At 51.7% G+C, this 19,146-nt stretch overlaps 1 protein-coding gene across 1 annotated transcript; it reads left to right on the forward strand.

Annotated features, from left to right (window-relative positions):
* Positions 1–2,772: 2,772 nt before the first annotated feature.
* Positions 2,773–18,077, forward strand: PPP5C (protein phosphatase 5 catalytic subunit). The gene is made up of 13 exons (XM_066638881.1): positions 2,773–2,971; positions 6,768–7,009; positions 8,129–8,276; positions 9,670–9,791; positions 10,739–10,804; positions 11,620–11,718; positions 12,553–12,658; positions 13,185–13,327; positions 13,443–13,530; positions 14,382–14,422; positions 14,734–14,912; positions 15,751–15,832; positions 15,961–18,077. The coding sequence occupies exons 1-13, from the start codon at positions 2,833–2,835 to the stop codon at positions 16,021–16,023; spliced, it is 1,518 nt and encodes a 505-aa protein (XP_066494978.1). The 5' UTR covers positions 2,773–2,832; the 3' UTR covers positions 16,024–18,077.
* Positions 18,078–19,146: the final 1,069 nt, after the last annotated feature.

A 19,146-nucleotide genomic window follows, 5' to 3' on the forward strand; every position in this document is an offset into this window, starting at 1 on the left:
ACCACTGCCTGAACGGCCCCTCCTGACCAAGGAATTAAGTCAGATAGAGGTTGAAAGAGAAGATGTTTCAGACCTCATTGATAAATTAAAGATCAATAAGTCACCGGGCCCTGATGGCATCCACCCAAGAGTTATTAAGCAATTGAAGAATGAAGTTGCTGATCTCTTGACTAAGATATGCAACTTGTCCCTCAAAACGGCCATGGTGCCAGAAGATTGGAGGATAGCAAATATCATACCAATCTTTAAAAAGGGAAAGGGGGGGACCCGGGAAACTATAGGCCGGTCAGCCTAACATCTATACCGGGTAAGATGGTGGAATGCCTCATCAAAGATAGAATCTCAAAACACATAGACGAACAGGCCTTGCTGAGGGAGAATCAGCCTGGCTTCTGTAAGGGTAAGTCTTGCCTCACGAACCTTATAGAATTCTTTGAAAAGGTCAACAGGCATATGGATGCGGGAGAACCCATGGACATTATATATCTGGACTTTCAGAAGGCATTCAACATGGTCCCTCACCAAAGGCTACTGAAAAGACTCCACAGTCAGGGAATTAGAGGGCAGGTCCTCTCCTGGAATGAGACCTGGTTGAAGACCAAGAAACAGAGTGGGTGTCAATGGGCAATTTTCACAATGGAGAGAGGTGAAAAGCGGTGTGCCCCAAGGATCTGTCCTGGCACCGGTGCTTTTCAACCTCTTCATAAATGACCTGGAGACAGGGGTGAGCAGTAAAGTGGCTAAGTTTGCAGAGGACACCAAACCTTTCCGAGTAGTGAAGACCAGAAGTGATTGTGAGGAGCTCCAGAAGGATCTCTCCAGACTGGCAGAATGGGCAGCAAAATGGCAGATGCACTTCAATGTCAGTAAGTGTAAAGTCATGCACATTGGGGCAAAATATCAAAACTTCACATATAGGCTGATGGGTTCTGAGCTGTCTGTGACAGTGGTGGTGGACAGGTCGATGAAAGTGTCGACCCAATGTGCGGCGGCAGTGAAGAAGGACAATTCTATGCTTGGGATCATTAGGAAAGGTATTGAGAACAAAACGGCTAATATTATAATGCTGTTGTACAAATCGATAGTAAGGCCACACCTGGAGTATTGCGTCCAGTTCTGGTCGCCGCATCTCAAAAAGGATATAGTGGAAATGGAAAAGATGCAAAAGAGAGCGACTAAGATTATTACTGGGCTGGGGCACCTTCCTTATGAGGAAAGGCTACGGCGTTTGGGCCTCTTCAGCCTAGAAAAGAGGCGCCTGAGAGGGGACATGATTGAGACATACAAAATTATGCAAGGGATGGACAGAGTGGATAGAGAGATGCTCTTTACGTACGTTGGCAACCTTCAGTCTCGAAAGACTCTGGTATCGTGCTCTGTCAGGAGGCCACATCATCTCTCTGACACTGTATCGGGGGCCGGGGGGGAAAAAAGAATTAATTTACATTTGAAATTTGAATAAATTTACATTGTTGGCAACCTTCAGTCTCGAGAGACTATGGTATCGCGCTCTGAAAGGTGGTTTTGGAACATCGTCTAGTGTGGCTGAAAATGCCAATTCGGGAGTGACAATCCCTTCCACACCGGGAGCAAGTGCAGTCTGTCCCTGGTCTGTCTCCCTGGCTGTGGGCCTTCCTTCTTTGCCTCTTTGCCTCAGACTGTTGGCCAAGTGTCTCTTCCAACTGGGAGAGGCCATGCTGCACAGCCTGCCTCCAAGCGGGCCACTCAGAGGCCAGGATGCTCTTTATACTCTCACATAACACCAGAACCAGGGGACATCCACTAAAATTGAGTGTTGGGAGAGTTAGAACAGACAAAAGAAAATATTTCTTTACTCAGTGTATGGTTGGTCTGTGGAACTCCTTGCCACAGGATGTGGTGACGGCGTCTAGCCTGGACGCCTTTATAAGGGGATTGGACAAATTTCTGTAGGAAAAATCCATTACAGGGTACAAGCCATGATGTGTATGCGCAACCTCCTGATTTTAGAAATGGGCTCTGTCAGAATGCCAGTGCAAGGGAGGGCACCAGGATGCAGGTCTCTTGTTATCTGGTGTGCTCCCTGGGGCATTTGGTGGGATACAGGAAGCTGGACTAGATGGGCCTATGGCCTGATCCAGTGGGGCTGTTCTTATGTTCTTAACTACAATTCCCAGGAAGCCTTGCAGGTCTCTTGTTATCTGGTGTGCTCCCTGGGGCATTTGGTGGGCCGCTGTGAGATACAGGAAGCTGGACTAGATGGGCCTATGGCCTGTTCCAGTGGGGCTGTTCTTATGTAACCCCTTCCCACATGTGCCACGACACGTGTGCAGCCTCTAAAGCCGTCTGAGGTCTGACAGACTCTCTCCACCCCCAGCCCAGGCTCCGGAAATGAAGAGGAGAGCGGGGCGGCAGCATAGAGAGGAGTGGGCTAGAGCGCCCCCGCCTCTACGCATAGCTATGGGCCAATCAGCTCCTGCCGTAACGTGACAGCCAATCACAGCTCTTCCTGTGGTGGCCAAGCGCGCGACGTTCTGCTCGCCTGGACTCCAGCCCCGCCTCCAACGCTCCCGACGGGGGACGCTCTAGCCCTCGCGCTCTCTATGATCACGCTCCTCTCCTCAGTCCCGCCCCCCGCGGTCCTGGGCTTGACGGGACCCTCATCCTGCCGGCTCCGGCCCCGCGCATGCGCAAAAGCAGCGCCCGCGTGACGTCCTCGCCGGCTCCGCCCCCTCCGCTGGTTCCCGCTAGGTGGAGTTTTGCGACGTCCGCGCTTGACGGCTTTCGTGTCCCCCCTTCTCGGCTCCCCCGCTCGCTGGTTGTCAAGGCGGTGCACTTTACGGCCCGGCGGCGATGGCGGAGGGAGAGCGGTCGGAGAGCGGAGGAAGCGGAGGAGGCGGTGGCGGCTCCGGGCGGCCGCCTCAGGAGGGCGAGCTGGGGGAGGCGGAGCGGGCGGAGGCCTTCAAGACCCAGGCGAACGACTACTTCAAAGGTAGCGCCCGTGAGGGGAGAAGGGGCGGGGCCGCCTCAGGTGGGCCAAGGGGGCGGGGCCAGCTGGGAAGTGGGCGGGGCTTGTGGAGGGAGGAGCCAGGGGGCGGGGCTTTCTGGTGGAGGAGGCGGGAGTGGGTCTGCCTCGGGGGAGGAGCCATTGGAAAGTGGGAGGGCCTTTTAAGGGGAGGAGCCAATGGGGAGGCGGGGCTTCTCTGGAGGAGAAGTAAAGTGTTTGCTGAGAAAGGAGGGGGCAGGGATCCAGTGGGGCGGGGCCAGCTGGGAAGTGGGTGGGGCTTTCTGGAGGGAGGAGCCAATGGGGAGGCAGGGCTTTCTTGGAGGGAGCCTGCTGGGAGGCACCAACCACTCTATGGGGTGGCTGAAGAAGTGCCTGTCTGAAGGAGCAGCCCCTGAGTGGGGGGCAGCTTGAAGTGATGGGGAGCCAGTGAGGAGAGCTTCATTTTGGGGGGGGGCAGGAAGAGTCATAGGTGCTTCCCATGGCGGCGGTGCTTTTCGAAGGATTCTGGCGGGGAGGTTCTGCCTCACCTGACTCCCCCCCCCAACGTCCCTGCGTGCTCTGGGACCTTGTGGGTAGGGGGATGTCCTTTTCCCCCTCACTCAACACAGAACCAGGGAATAGCCACTCAGTGTTGGGAGACATAGGACAGCTCAAAGAAAACATTTCTTTGCCCAGCGTGCAATTAATCTGCAGAACTCCTTGCCACAGGATGTGCTGATGGCATCCAGCCTCGGTCCCTTGAAAAGGACACTGGACAGGTTGGTGGAGGAAAGTCCATCGCAGGCGACAAGCCATGATGGGTATGTGCTGCCTCCTGGTTCTGGAAGTAGCTACCTGAGAATGCTAAATGTGAGGGAGGGCACCAGGATGCAGGCCTCTGCTGTGCTCCCTGAGGTATCTTTTGGGCTGCTGTGAGATGCAGGAAGCTGGACTGGATGGGCCTGTGGCCTGATCCAGTGAGGCTCTTTTTATGTTCTCACAGCTGAGGGTGTCCTCACCTGGGGAACAGCCAAGCTCATTTTACACCTAGGGCACTTGTCATTTTCAGTGCTTGACTGCTCTGTGGCCTAGCCTGGGGGGGTGGGGGGAGAACTGTTTGTCTTGTGACAAAACAGGGGTCACTTTCTTGTCCCGATGTTGTTAAATCTGCCCATTCAGGCCGCCCTCTCGTGACCTGTGTCCAGCAAGCCTGCAGTGCTAGTGTAACCAATTGTCCACAATGCTTTGGTCTGGAATGATCTCTCTGGGAAAGGGGCATTGTGATCCATCTGCAGAATTAGCAGAATCGTTGGGCTGTGCTGCAGGCTGCTGAGCTTCTGAGCTCTGAGGAGCCTCACTGAGCAGCAAGTCGGGTCTAGTGCAGGCTCTTGGAGCTGGTGGTGGATATGGATTAGGCTTCAGTAGCTTTCTTTGGAGGGCCAAGAAGATTTGGAAGCAGCCTGGCATGAATCATCTGTGTGCTTTCCCAATGATGAATTAGGAAATGGAGCTATCTTGCTCTGCTTCAGTTTTTCATAACAGGGTTCAGCCCCTAAGTGGCTTCGCCTGTGTAAACCTAGGCTGCAGTCCTATCACAGTTTCCTGGGAGGAAGCCCTAGTGAACACAGTGGGATATACTTCTGAGTAGATATGTCTAGGATGACACTGTAATATAATGAAAGAAAGAACCCTTTTGAATCCTAGCCTGAAGTCTCCAACATCTTCCTTGATAATTTGCTCTTCCCAGTGGATTTTGGAGACTGCCTCCTCCCAGTCATGATACTAACCTTTAGTGGTGCCCGGAGGCTGTGTCATGATGAAGCCTGTAATTAACGCATGTAGTCCTCCCGGAGTCTCCCTTGCTTTGGGTATCACCTTTGCTAACTCTCTAAGCCTGACTTTCCTTTTAATCCCTGGCAACTGTTGGTTTGTGCCCTGAAGCAAGAAGAGGCTTAAGAGCCACCTAGAAGGTTACTCTTCATTCTGGCTTGTATGGATCTGTGTAGGCAAGAGAGAGGAGATTTCACATATGCACAAATTGTGTGTACGCATTTCTGTTTAATTGATGAAGTCATGACATTGGTTTCTACTTTGTAATAATTAGTTGTGACTTCATGTTCACAAGAAGAGTGGTTTCATTTCAATAGAAAGACACTGTGTTTTTTAGTTTCTGCCCTTGCTGACATTAGGTACATAAACTTGCACTTTGCACTTTGGGCAATTAAATCTTTTCACACAATCGATGTAGAATTGTCACCCTTTCCTTGCTTAGAATTAGGAGGGTTGGGAAAATTCATGGAGGATGGGTTTGTTAATGACTTTTAATCATGGTGGCTCTGTGCTACGCTCAGCTTCAAGCAACTGTATACCGTGGAATACCAGTTGCAAGGGAGCCTTGGTGAGAGAGAAGGATGCCTTTCTCTTCTGCATTTCCAGAGGCAGCTGGTGGGCTGCTGTGGGCAACTTGGTCCCAGACTAGGTGGGCCCCCTTCAATCTGATCCAGCAGGGCTTTTCTTATGTTGCACTGAAACCTGTCCAAGAAGCTTAGGAACATAGGTAATGCTCTCATGTTGCCGCTCATCTTGTTACCTTGATTGAAATTTCAAAAACAATGGTTGAAATGTGTGTGTGGTGTCAACTACCGGTAACCTACATTATGTGATTTTGAACATGTGCCCTAAGAGAGTTTAAAACAAGGAAGAAGCAGAGGTTTATACTGCCCCTTAAAGAAGAGCGTCCCTGGCTGGGGAAAAAACTGCTTGGCTTGCAGGATAGGGGTTACTTCTTTATCCTGATGTTGTTAAATCTATCCATTTAAGGCAGGTTAGGTGGCCTCTTTCCTCTCTCTTGACATGTGTCCAGCAAGCCTGCAGTGTTAGTGTCTCCTGCTAGTTCAGTATACATCTATTGAACTGTTTGTTGGTTCACTCATCCCTGAGTGCCTGAAGAGAAGCCAGTTTCTCAGGGTGAAAGTCAATGAGGCTGCAAACACCCTCTGGAAATGCAGTCGAATTCCTTTAGCCGCTGTATTCTGTGACTTACTGTAGACTTTATTTCACAGCTGGGATTTGGTGATGAAACACACTGAAATTTCACCAGGCATAGTGTAAGGCAGCCTTTGTGTGTATATTTACATGTAGAGTCCTGAGATGTGTCGCTACAAAGAAACGACAAACTGGGACTTTCTTGGATATGCACTTGCATTTCTGGTCCCCTGACAACAAGGGCTAGAACCTTTCTGTAGTGGAAGTAGAATTCTTTAACTTTCACCTAGAACTTGCAGGCTGCCCAGTAATGTCCCTAGGACAATGCTGACCCATCCAGTGATGATTGTTCTTCTCTCAGCTGTTAGCATGTGGTCTGGAGGCAATCGCAGGTCACGTTCATGTGTGTGATGAATCCGAAACATCCTTCAGATCTTTTACCGACCAAGGGGATAACACAGGACAGCTACTGGAGTATGGATACCTAAGATTTTGTATTTGTATGCTTACATTCTTTGTACCAAGTGAAGGTTACCTGTGTAGGTCTATCCCCAACCAGTATGAAGGAGAGTTATTTTCTCTTTTGAAAGCAAGAGGACAAGACAAGAACCTGAGGATATCCTGACCTGATTGCATTCCTTGTTCTTGTGTAAAATAGATTATTGTGTGTAAAGTGTAAATGGCACGGAATGACCTCTGTAGAGTGTGTGGCCTTACTTTTGCTTGAACGGAGCTTCCATTAAGGCCCTGAGCTTTGCCGCTGTGTTGACTCCCTGCTAACAGCTCTGTCTGTGGTTTTTCCTCTCTCCCCACTCAGCAAAGGACTACGAAAACGCAGTGAAGTATTACACGCAGGCCATTGAACTGAACCCCACCAACGCCATATATTATGGCAACCGGAGTCTGGCCTACCTGCGGACGGAATGCTATGGTTATGCCCTGGCCGATGCAACCAAGTCCATCGAGCTGGACAAAAAGTACATCAAAGGCTATTATCGGCGAGCCACCAGCAACATGGCCCTGGGCAAGTTCAAGGCAGCCTTGCGGGACTATGAAACGGTACGTGGGGAGAGCTGTGGGATGGTCAGAAAGTGGACTTGGCTTAACCTGCTAGCCAGCTGCTATTTGTGATCATCACAAGCCCCTTCCAATCAGTGGCATAGCTAAGGAGGGGTGGGGGCTGTCAACTGCTGCAGGTGCCATGCCTGAGGGGGTGTCAGGGGTGCCTTTCTGAGACCTTCCGAGGCCCGGAGCAGCTGTGCATCCCTCCCAGCCTTGGAAGGCCCCAGAAGGCCTGCCAGAGTCCTTCTGGGGGGGGGGGGGTGTTAAAAGATTTTGTGCCCCAGCTGCCAGATGGCATAGTTATGCCACTCCTTCCAAGCCCTCTTTCTTATACAGAGGACTTACGGGAAAATGGAGTCTTCTGTTGTTTGCACCGGGGTATGGAAAGATAAGAAAAAAACAAAAGCAGTGTGAGACACTCCTGGTGTTCTGTATGTTCTTCAAACCCTAGTGCAAAATGAGAGTTGTCCTCTCCCCAGGTTGCCTTCAGCTCACCAGGAACTCAAGGGAGGGAACTCTTGTGTTGGATTTGAGGTGGGGAAGGGGCATTTGTTGTTGGTGATCAGGGTTGTGGTGACAGGAATAATTCAGTCTGAGGACAAAACATGTTGTTTTTAAAAACAAAGTAATGTACTTTGCCGGTTAATCCTGCAAATCAAATAAGCATGCTATAATGGGTCTGTGCGTGTCAGACAGAGAAATCTTGGTAATTGCAGGCTGCAGTGTTTGAAATCTCTGTAGCCATTGACTTCAATGGATACCACCCATCCAATGGCTGAGTTGCTGGGGTGGTGTGGAACATTTATGGATATTCCAGTTTCTCAGAAGTTTTTTAAAATGCCAGCATGCGAAACCTAGGGATAGATGGACCTTTGTGGTACTGGTTGGAGAGGGTTTGTCAGAGAAGGATGTACTTGGCCCCTGTGGGACTTGGTGTGTGTGTGAGAGAGAGTGGAATGTGAGTGACATGTGTGAGCCATTCACTCACTCTCACACCATATGCAAACACGTGTGCAAGAGCGAAGCGGGAAGGACATGGAGAAGGTGTTACGTGCACTCCCAAACGTATGAGGGTCTCAACTCGCAAATCCATGTTGCCCCTTCTCCTCTGCTCAGGTTGTCAAGGTGAAGCCAAACGACAAGGATGCCAAGATGAAGTATCAGGAGTGCAACAAGATTGTGAAGCAGAAGGCCTTTGAGCGGGCCATCGCCAGCGACGAGCACAAGCGGTCTGTGGTTGACTCCTTAGACATAGAGAACATGAGTGAGTGCAGGGGGGAGCTGTGAGGTGGGGCTGGAGCAGCTGCGGGAGGGTTGCAGGGGGCCAGAGTTGGGAATCACTGCTGGAGGGGCAGCATCTGCCGCCCTCCATGTCCTTCCTTTTCTGAGGGAGCCCCATCACCCTTGTTCCTGCGACTGCTGCTGTCTGCGCCAAGGTTTCCTACAGTTGCCCAAAATAGAGCGAGATCTCGGATCATAAATAGATCCCGGCACGGAGAGGCTTAATCAGTAAAAATAAACAGATGGGTGTCCACAACGGGCCAGCTGCTGGCACGAGCCGGGCCCTTAATCCCAGTGTCCTGGCTGCTGAGCTGTGACTCGGTGGCAACGTGGACACCAGGGAATTTGTTTTTTCCAGATTTCTGGAAGCAGTTGCCCTGCTCCCCCCCCCCGTCTGTTGAAAGCAAACTATAGAGGGATGCAGGGAAACAGTCGCAGAGCCCCAAAGCTGGCAGTTCAGTGTAATTAACAGAGAGGCAGTTGCCAGCGTTTTAATTGCAGGAAGGGCATCCTGGCAATGCCTTGAAATGCTTCAGGAGCAATGCTGTCCTGCCGTTCATATAATCTGTAATTCCCCCATCCCTGCCCAGGGCAGAGTTCTGCACATACAGTTCTTGGAGCGAGTCACCCTGCCCACACCCTGGAAGTCTGCTAATTGCTTTAACTGCAGTGGATTTCTGACTCTTCCAGGGGTCCTTGGTGCTCCTTGGAAGATTCTTGGGGGTTTCTCCTGAGAAGATCAGTAATTGTAGATGAGCTTTCCCAAAAGACAGCTTGCCTGTCTGTGACTGATGCTCCCTGGCTAGGTGCAGGAAAGCCTGGAGTGTGTTCCAGAGTGCATTCGCAAGTCAGGCAAACCGGTGCTGAAGGCCAGCAGTGCAGGCTGAGGTCATGAAGCAGGGCAGAGTTCCTCGTCCAACAGTGGACATGGAAAGTCTCAGGAGGGAAAAAGCTTTTGGGAACCACTGGATGGAGACTCCTGTTTTTCCCTTGGGTTGGCATTATGACTATGTAAAATCTCCGGGTACAGGCTCAACATGCCCCTGAACGTTAGTTACTGGGGAGCAGTGGTGGGAGAAACCTTCCTCCTTGCTTGCAGATGTCCTGGGATCATTGGGTTGGCCACAAGGGGGAGCAAGATGCTGGATTTTTTCTTCAGGTGCCAAGCTTCCTTCCAGATGAGGCCACTTGTGATCCTTGAAGGCAAGGACTGGTGAAGGGGAGAATCTCTGGGGAAGGGGGGATTGCCAGGGCAGTCATTTTGCATGTCAGGGGACAGGACCAACATTCCAGCCTGGATTGGCTTAGCCTCTGGCAAGCACCTCCCGCCCCACTTAATCCTTCTGCTCTCCTTCCCCCCCTCCCTTTTTCCCCAGCCATTGAGGATGAGTACAGTGGTCCAAAGCTGGACGACGGGAAGGTGACGCTCTCGTTCATGAAGGAGCTGATGCAGTGGTACAAGGATCAAAAGAAACTTCACAGGAAATGTGCCTATCAGGTAACCCTCCCCCTCCCTTGAGAGCTGTTGTCAGGGCTGCAGAAGTGTTAGATTGGGAGAGGACGCAGGATCCCTGGCGCCTGGTTTTAGGGCAGACCTAGTGGCACAGGCAGAGAGGAGACACCGCACCTGCTGCAAGGCTATGCTGGGCAGTTGCCAGAGGCTCTTGGAGCCGCCTGCAACCACGTAAGTCAAAGGGAACCATTGCATTTGGTCCGTAATTGAAGGCGAGTCCCACAGAGATTCCACACCTCACAGGCCACTGAAGTGCACATTGGCACTTGAGGTCTTTGTTCCCTGCTGTTGTCTAGCACCCCTGCTTTGTGACTTTTCTTCTGTGAAAAAGGGCAGGTGAGACCGGGCAGGTGCTTCCTCATGGACACTTGACTTGCCGCTGTCTGAGCTGCGGACGGCTGTGTCTGTGCCTCTGTGCAAGTCCTTGCGAAAGCCACAAGAACTGGCTGTTCTGATCTACATCAGTGTGGGGTTACAAATGGATCTCCAAAATCTAACCCCTCCATAAGCAGGAGTTCTAGTGTATGTGATGGCAGCAGGTACTCTTTTCCAGATCTGGCAGTCAGAAGAATTGATGCAGGCAGCTTGGTGGAGTCCTATGATTAGATGCCTTTGCAGCAAGGGCAGAAAGATCAGAGCAGGAGGAACAGGAATGGGGAGAGAAGGAACTTGAGAAGAGAATGTGGCTTGTTAGGATCCTCACCCACGTCCCCAACCCTTCAGCATTTTTCTCTCTTTATTGATTGTGGTCACAAAGGCCAGAAGCCCATTTTAAAGCGTTATTAAAAGAGCGATTTGTAATGCTTCTCGAATTCCAAGCTGATTCAAGCCGTTTCTGTTCGGAGCATATGTGACATCTCTGCATTAACTGCACATGTACACAAGGCACACCAGCTGCGTTCTTGCTGACGTCTCTCTTTCCTCTCTTGCAGATCTTGGTGCAAGTGAAAGAGGTGCTATCGAAACTCCCCACCTTAGTAGAAACCACGTTAAAAGAGGTGGGTGTGCCTTCCCATGTCTAAAAAGTGCATCAAAAGAGTGTGGTGCCTCCACCCCACCCCCACTCCTTCTAAGGCGTTTCTTAGCATTTCGGAACATTTGGGATGGCCTTTTTATCTGTGGTTTTTTTTAAAGGCTTCTGTGTCTACCTGCACCATGTCACGTAACCTTAAGAGCTTGGGCCTTCCTCCGGTGCCTGAAGCTGCCATCCCTATTCTGTCTGGTCCCAAGTAATCCATCCCACCCCGTCCCCCAATTGCTCCTTGTAGTTGGACCCCCCTGTGTGATGGTGTTGCACTACTGTTCCCCAGCAGCAGCATGAAGCTATATGAGTAATTCCCTTGCTTGGGTCCACCCTACAGAGAGTGCTCCTTCCAAGGCGTTCTGGAGTCCTAATTCAGTGAGCTGGCCAGAGCTCTTCTGGGGAAAGTTCACCCCTCTTACAAAATGGTGGTTCTGTGGGGGAAACCAGGACAGTTAAACCGATTTCGGTTGTTTGTGTCTCCTGGTGTACCAAGTAAAGTCCCCCCCCCAACACTTCACCCCCAGTACAGAGCCTGCTGGGGAAGAGGGACTTCTGAGGCTGCCCCTCATTTCCTGAGATGCTTGATGTGGCTCTTGTTGCCTGCCTGCCCCCCTCCTGCAGTGCATTTTGGGCAGGGCTCCCCCAAGCTGCACAGCCCCGATGGCAGCACTGGCTCCTTCACCGGTCGGCATGGGGCGTGTACTTTCCTGGGCTTGCTTTACTGAGTCCTTTACATCTCTGCTGTTTTTTTCCCCTCTCTCCTGTCCTGCTGTTGCTTCTTTGTTCCAGACAGAGAAAATTACTGTCTGTGGAGACACTCACGGACAGTACTACGACCTCCTGAATATATTTGAGTTGAATGGGTTGCCATCGGAAACAAATCCATACGTATCCTTTCTTGGTGCTCCCTTCTTGGGCCGCTGTATGCCCCACCGGTCCCTCTCTCTGCCTGGGTCACTTCATTAGGGACCAGGCGCCGGGGCTCAGGGAACGGGGGAGCTGCAGGAGATGCCTGGTGCTTGGGTTCTGTAACTCGTTTTTTCCAGCCCCTCCCTTTTCTCCTTGCACGGAGGCCAGAAGGGCAGGCCAGCGGCAGCTTCTTACCTGCTAGAGGGGTGGCAGCTGTCAGCTTGGGTGGAGTGACATTTTGCTTCTCCTCTAATTCAGGAGGAGGAGGGCAGCATCAAAAAATTCTGTTCCCTAAGGACTGGCTTTATTTGGATTTATTTGTCAGGATGTGCTCAGTTTTTTTTTTTCCTGTCACTATGAGGTACAGAAACTCAGATTTTTTTTCTTAATGAAAGCTGAGGTTCCCATGTATTCCTGACAGGTTTTTGGATTCCACTTTACACCTTATGTGTGGAGTCCCCACAGAAAGGTTGGGACAGGAATGTTCCAGGTGATGAATTAAGCTTATCCTCCTTGTGCTGAGCGCAGGATCCTCTTGTTTGTGTAGCAATATCTGGTTGCTTTTGTAAGTGCCCCTTGAGTGTCACTAAAGCAGCTGGAGTGACCCAAGTTCTGACCTCTGGTTGGCCATCAGTCTCCGCCTAGTTGGTTTTGCGGTGTGTTAAAACATGGCTTCCTTCTTGAGAGCTCTGAGTGGGTCTCAGTGGGTCTTGATTGCTCTGAATGAGCTCTGAGTGGGTCTCGGTGCATCTGTAGCAGGAGGACAGCTGTCGGTTTGCGTCTTTTCCTGAGCAAGCCCCTCTCCTGCTGCAGATATTCAACGGGGATTTTGTGGACCGTGGCTCTTTCTCCGTGGAGGTGATATTAACTCTCTTTGGTTTCAAGCTGCTATATCCGGATCATTTCCACCTCCTGCGAGGTAGGGGCCTCCTTCTTCCAAAGGGTTTGGTAGGCAAAATGAAGGGATGGGTGACTTTCTTCTGTCTGCCCTTCACTCACCTCCATTGCCTCTCTTTTAACTTTGCTTTTAGCCAGAGATGTTAATATCTCTGGCTGCAGCCTCTGCCTTGCCTCTTTTTCTCAGCCCTCCATGTATGGCTGATGTACATGGAACTCCCATTCCCCGTTTCATCCTGCATTGTGTGCAGGCTAGATGTGCATTTGCAACTCCAGCATTCTCTGTGACGTTACCTGGGGAGCCTGGTATGGCGCTATGGGCTCCCCTAAAGAGTGCTCTGCAGGAAGCAGCCACTAGAGTTGCTTGTGCAAATGTACTAACTGCTGCCCTCCCAATGCCTGACTCTGGAAGCCTTCCCAGGAGGCAGCCCTTGCCTGAAGGGCGCCTTGTGTTCACCATGGCTGGCTGTCTTTGCCTGACCTTCAGCTGCTCTCCATGTTGGTCTTTAATCCTCCCCACCCCCACCCCCATTCCTGTTGTCCTCCAGGGAACCATGAGACGGACAATATGAATCAGATCTACGGGTTTGAGGGGGAGGTCAAAGCCAAATACACGGCTCAGATGTTTGAGCTCTTCAGTGAGGTCTTTGAGTGGCTCCCGCTGGCACAGTGCATCAATGGCAAAGTCCTGGTAAGAGCAGCACTTGGGGTGGGCTGGCTGGGGGCTGCTCAGGTGTGTGACCCTCTTGTCCTTGCTGACCCCTGCTGTGCTCTTCCTCCTCTTCCGTTGGTCCCCTTGCCCATAGATAATGCATGGTGGGCTCTTCAGTGAAGATGGCGTGACATTAGACGATATCAGGAAGATTGAGAGGAATCGGCAACCCCCAGATTCAGGTAGGTGTGTGTAGGTTGGGCATGTGTGTGTAGATAGATCTAGTAGCAGGTGTGCTGCGTTGATCCAGGATGGCTTGTCACGGAATACAAAACATAAAAGAAGAGACGGTGTATAGACATACAGTGGACCCCCCCTTATCCACAGGTTCGGGACCTGAAGATTTGACTCAGTGAGAATCCCAACCCACGTCAGAAGGGTCTCACTGTACCTCCTGGAGGTGCTTTTGGTCACCTCTGGGAGGTCCTTCTTGCAGATTCCATTATCTATGGGTTTTGGTTTCTGTGCAGAGGGGTTCCAGGAACAGATCCCCCGCAGATACCGAGGGCCAACTATAATGTAAAACAGCAGCTAATGCCAGTCATAGTTGAGCACTCGCCTCTGGTCTGACCTCCAGGTTTGAAGCAGGCAAAGAGTGGCATGTCTGCTTTGGTTGCTCCCTGCACAGGGCTCGGCTTTGTGAATTCATTCCTGCCTTTGTGGTGTAGCGATCCTGTCTGGAGGCAGGGCAGTAGCTCCAACTGTGGCTTATCAGTGACTTGTGAATGCAGGTAGGATGGGGAGCCACAGGTCGTTCTGTCTCTTCCCTCCATGCCTTTCCACTATGGTTTGACATGCAGAAATTGGACAGGTGAAGCTTTTCTTGGCATGGTGAAGTGGCGGGGATAGCATCATTTGTTAAAACTGCCCTCCAGACTGCTGCTGCGGTGTGGCCACCTGCCAGGGTGCACCAGGCAGGAGGCCTGAGATGGTCACAAGTCTGGTTAGGCCTTTTAGGGTCTGGCTGGGGCTGTGGGTGCTCGAGATCCCTCCCTCCTCCTCTTTATCTGATCTTTCATCTTCTCATTGGCAGGTCCTATGTGCGACTTGCTGTGGTCAGACCCTCAACCCCAGGTAAGGCTTGTTTAGGTGAGGGTAGTGACTCTCTGGCTTCCTATTCCCCTGGTCGGGGGAACAATTGGACCTTGTTTGTGGGGAGGGGGCACAGCAGAGACAGACACGTGCAAGAGGAGGGCAGTCCTCCTCTCCTATGTGCCTCTTCTCTCACTCTTGGACTGCTTCAAGCAGCATTTGGAATTGGGCTTGGGGAAGGCTCCACACCCTCCTGAAATTCCACCAGACCGGTTGTTCAGGACGGGGTGGTGTGCTGGCCCCAATGACCCTTGACCCGACGGTGCCTGCTCTTCCCATTTCCTCCCTCCCAGAACGGCCGGTCGATCAGCAAGCGTGGAGTCAGCTGCCAATTCGGGCCTGATGTCACCAAGAGCTTTCTGGAGCGCAACCATCTAGACTACATCATTCGCAGCCACGAGGTCAAGCCTGAGGGGTATGAGGTGGCCCACGACGGCAAGTGTGTCACCGTCTTTTCTGCCCCCAATTACTGGTGAGCAAACAGAGCCGACCCAGCACCTCCCGCACCAAGACCTATTCTCCCCGCCCCATCCACCAGCCACTGTCTCTGCTTCTTTCCTCCTCTTCTTCCCCCTCCCTAGTTTCAAGGAGGAGGGGGGGATGGAGTGGAAGAGGAGGCGTGGAGGATGGCAGAATGGTAGGCTAGAGAAGCGTTTCTCATACTATGGGTTGGGACAAACTAGGTGGGTCACAAGGCAATTTCAGATGGGTCGCACAGCACCTAGCTCAGCTGCCGTTGAAAATACAGAGCTGCTGGGCAGGGCAGACTCGCAGTAGGAGAGAGGCCTTATGCTTTGCCCTGAATAGGTGGAAAGATGGGGTGCTGGAAAGGGGGAAGGGCTGTTTGGCTGGAGAAGGATCCATGTCTGCATTCTGCTTTGACCTCCAAGCGGGAATGTTTGAATTCCGAGCTATGCAAAATGACAGTAATGGGACCTTTTGGCTGACTGCAGCTTAGGTTTAATGTCACTTCCGGCCATGACCTCACTTCCAGGTTAATGACCTCACTTCCAGTGGGTCCCAACAGATTATCAGTCTAAAACGTGAGTCCCGGTGCCAAAACGTTTGAGAACCACCAGGCTAGAGCATCTCAAATTGCTGTTCGTGACGTGGAGCCTCCATGTTCAGAGCAGTCCACCTCAGAATACCGGTGCGGGGTGGGGTGGGGTGGCAGCAGTGGGAGGTCTGATGCCTTCAGGCCCTGCAGGTGAGCTTCTGGAAGCAATCCATCAGGGCTGTTCTTGGCTTCTTCAGTCTGTGAAATGCTGTGCTGTGACCTCTTCCCCACTGCCCTTCGTATCTCTCTCCAGTGACCAGATGGGCAATAAGGCTTCCTACATCCACTTGCAAGGCTCCGACTTGCGGCCTCAATTCCACCAGTTCACAGCAGTGGTGAGTGCTCCATTAGTCACAGACCCCCCTCCGACGTGCCCAGCCACGTTCCGGGCACGTCTCTCTGCCCCCCTCTCGTGGAGACGGGTGTGTGCTTCCTGACCAGGCCTCTTTTTCCGCTTTCCCAGCCTCATCCGAATGTCAAACCAATGATGTATGCCAATTCGCTGCTGCAGCTGGGGATGATGTAAGCCCCCCCTTCGCCTCCATTCAGCACGGACCACCGGCTCGCGCCCCCTGCCCGGAGACCCATGTGCTACGCAAACGACAGTGATTTTCCGTCTTTTTTTTTTTAATTCTTGTAAATGGTTATTTCCAACATCAGCCTTCACTGCAAAGCAGGGTTTAATTTTAATTTTTTGGCAGGGGGGTGGAGAGCGGGGTGGGGGAAGCCTGAACACCAGCTGCGGGGGAAGGTTTGTTGAGGATTGTGTGTGTCGCAGCCCCCGGCTCAAAAGGCAAATACCGACTTGGGTTGGTCCTCTCCCTCGCCCGCTCAAGTTGGTGCACAGCCATGCGCCTGAGAAAACGGCAGCCAGAGTGTTCCAGACAACGGATTTTTTTTAATATATTGGAAAATGGTATTTATTCTCTCTCTTCTCTCCCCCCTCCCCCCGGTCTCTTTCCAGCCTGGTCAGACTCTGCCCTCCAGTATACAGTCATGGGGAAAGGGCTGGGGGTGGGTGGGCAGAGCCTGTTGGCCAACACTGGTTCCTGCAGCTGGTACCCTTGTCTTGTCAGACAGAGTGTGAGAGTGCTGGCGATGCCGCCACAGCTCTCTTCCCAGTGCTGCTTTCAGTTCTGCAGGAGCAAAGAAACAGTTCACTCAGCACGCTGTGGGCCCAAATGGAGCCTTGGGGTCAAAAATTGGGGGGGGGGTCCCGAGTGGGAGCGGAATGTCTCACAAAGGGCTGTCACATCTTGTCCGAATACTCATTGCCCACCCAAGGCAAACTTTCCAGGGGCTTTCCATCTCTCTGCACCCTCTGGCGGGTGGAGAAGGAAAGGCCATCTGTGCTGGTCAATCACTAGCTGGCCTGTCACCTCCCCCCCCAGCTGTGGCTGATGCTACGGGCATATTCAGAGCTGGTTGCACCTGAATGCATCCTGTTACACCCTAGTTTCTGGCAGGGGTAACAGTATGTCCTGGGATAAGTAGAGGGAACTGATAGGAAGCATTCAGGGGCTAGTGGTGGTAAGGAGTGTGACCTTCTCTCCCCATCTTGAATTCAGCTGTGGAGGAGGGGGGCCAGAGGGACCTGGATGTCACCTGGTGATTTGACCAGGGGCTCAGCCCAGCTGGCAGTTCTCCTGACTCCTTCATCACCTCCATTTCATTAGTATCATGTGGAGCAAGGTGGTTCGCCAGGAATGGTTCTGACTGGGGAGGAATCATCAGATTGGCCTTGAGTGTTCTGCCTCCATTGGTCTGTCTGGGGATTTCTTACCTGGGGCAGTGGACAGACTCACTCAGGCTCTCTTATGCCTCTCTGGGCCTGGGACTTTGGTTCCCAGGCCTTGCGAGTCTCCTGGGCTTCTCTGTATTTCTTTCCTGTGACTATTCTGGAGGGTGCCCTCCTGCAGTTGTCCTGGGAAGACCTGGCTCCTGCATCTCCAGCTTGCACTGCTTTCTTGGGGGTTCCTCTTCAATCTCCCAGGACCTTGTCTCCTGAGAGAGTGAGAAATCCCCATTTCATCTCAGCCTGGCAGTCAAATCCCTCTGAGAGATTACTGGGGTCTGACTTACACAAGGCCTCTGACTTGCACCTGGGTGATGGTCCTTCCTTGCCTTGGCCAGCTTCTAACTTTTCCCCATCATAGAAAACACAGGTGGAGGCGAGGAAAAGACTCTGGCCAGTGGGTCTACTTTTTCTGGAAAAGGAAAGAAACATCACAGATTTGGGTTTTTTTGGGGGGGGGGTCGCTTCACTTTTTCCCCTCATTCCTCCTCCCTGCAAACCTGGGAGGGGGCTCCCCATTTTTGCTCCCGCTCAGGGAACAAGGCATCTTGCCAGCTTTCCCCAGACTGAAACGAGGCTGCTTTTTCCTTCTGTGGCCGAAAAAGAGAAACCAGCAAGTACTCCAAAAGCACTTTGGATGTTTTGTTTTTTTCCATGCAGACCACGGAGGGTTTTTATACATCCAGGATTCTCTTTCCACTCACCCTCCTACCTATTGAGCTATTTTACCGTCTGTAATTAAAAGAGAAAAAAAAGATGTTAAAATAAAGTAACTATTGAAAGACTTTCAGGCTGAAACAGAGCCTCCTTTTTCTGCCTTCCCCAAAGTTACGTCTTCTCTGAACCCTACAGAGTCAGCAGGTTAGTCGTTTAGTCATATTTGTGCAGACCTTTTCTGCTCTGTGACCTTGTTAGTGGCCCCTGTTGAGATGATGAACCCAACAGACATTCATGGGGGGACATTCAGTCTCTCCCCTTCTGGGTCATTTGTCTCCAGGGTTCGCCTGAGGAATCCCCATTTTCAACAGCTCCTCCTAGTGGTGAAAGTCTGATGATGATGATACTGCTGCTGTGTCCAGATTTCAGAGTCTGGGAAAGTGAGGGGCCCTTGTCAACCCTGTAAGAGCAAAAGCTTTCAGGAGGGAAATCTTAAGGAGGGGGGGAGACAGCTGGGTTCCCCCTTAGTCTGGCTCTGGACATTTTCCAGACTGAAAGATGGAGTCACAGGAAACTCCTTTGTTCCTGCCTCACCACAGCAGTTTGGTCTGCAGAGGTCAGGAGGCAAAGTTCTTCTGCTGGGCACCTTCCTGCTGCCCACGTCTCTAGATCCAGCTGATGTTGAAGTCACAAGAAATACCCGGGCTGGGTGACTGTTTTGCTTGCTTCCCTGGGGATAACTCTAGGAAGAGCAGCATGACTCCCACAGGATCTCACCACTGTTCTTTCTGTGGATGTGCTTGGAGTGGCAAACAGAAACCTTCCTTCTGCACCGCAGTCCCTGACCTGGATGAATTGGCTTCCCCAACGGAGTGGCTGTTGAAATATTGGAAATGTCTGTAATATGCCTGCGTAAAGACCACACGCAGGCACCACTCTCTGTTTATGAGCAGAGTCAGATAATTGCGCTTTTCCTGGATTGCACCACTTCAGGCTATAGGTGTAAATGCAACCCTTTGAGAACGAGGGTGTCAAAGAGAGAAGGCCAAGCTTATTTCTTCTCTCTGGCATAATAGTTTTTGTGGGTTCAGACATGTGCATATCCTGAAGCGGTACCATCTGGGAGAAGCATTATCCCTCAGTTCAGCTATCCGTATCAGTAGAGTCCTCTGGTTGGAACTTTGACTGGGATAGGCT

Source organism: Tiliqua scincoides, chromosome 10, assembly GCF_035046505.1.
Source record: "Tiliqua scincoides isolate rTilSci1 chromosome 10, rTilSci1.hap2, whole genome shotgun sequence".
NCBI lineage: Eukaryota > Metazoa > Chordata > Lepidosauria > Squamata > Scincidae > Tiliqua > Tiliqua scincoides.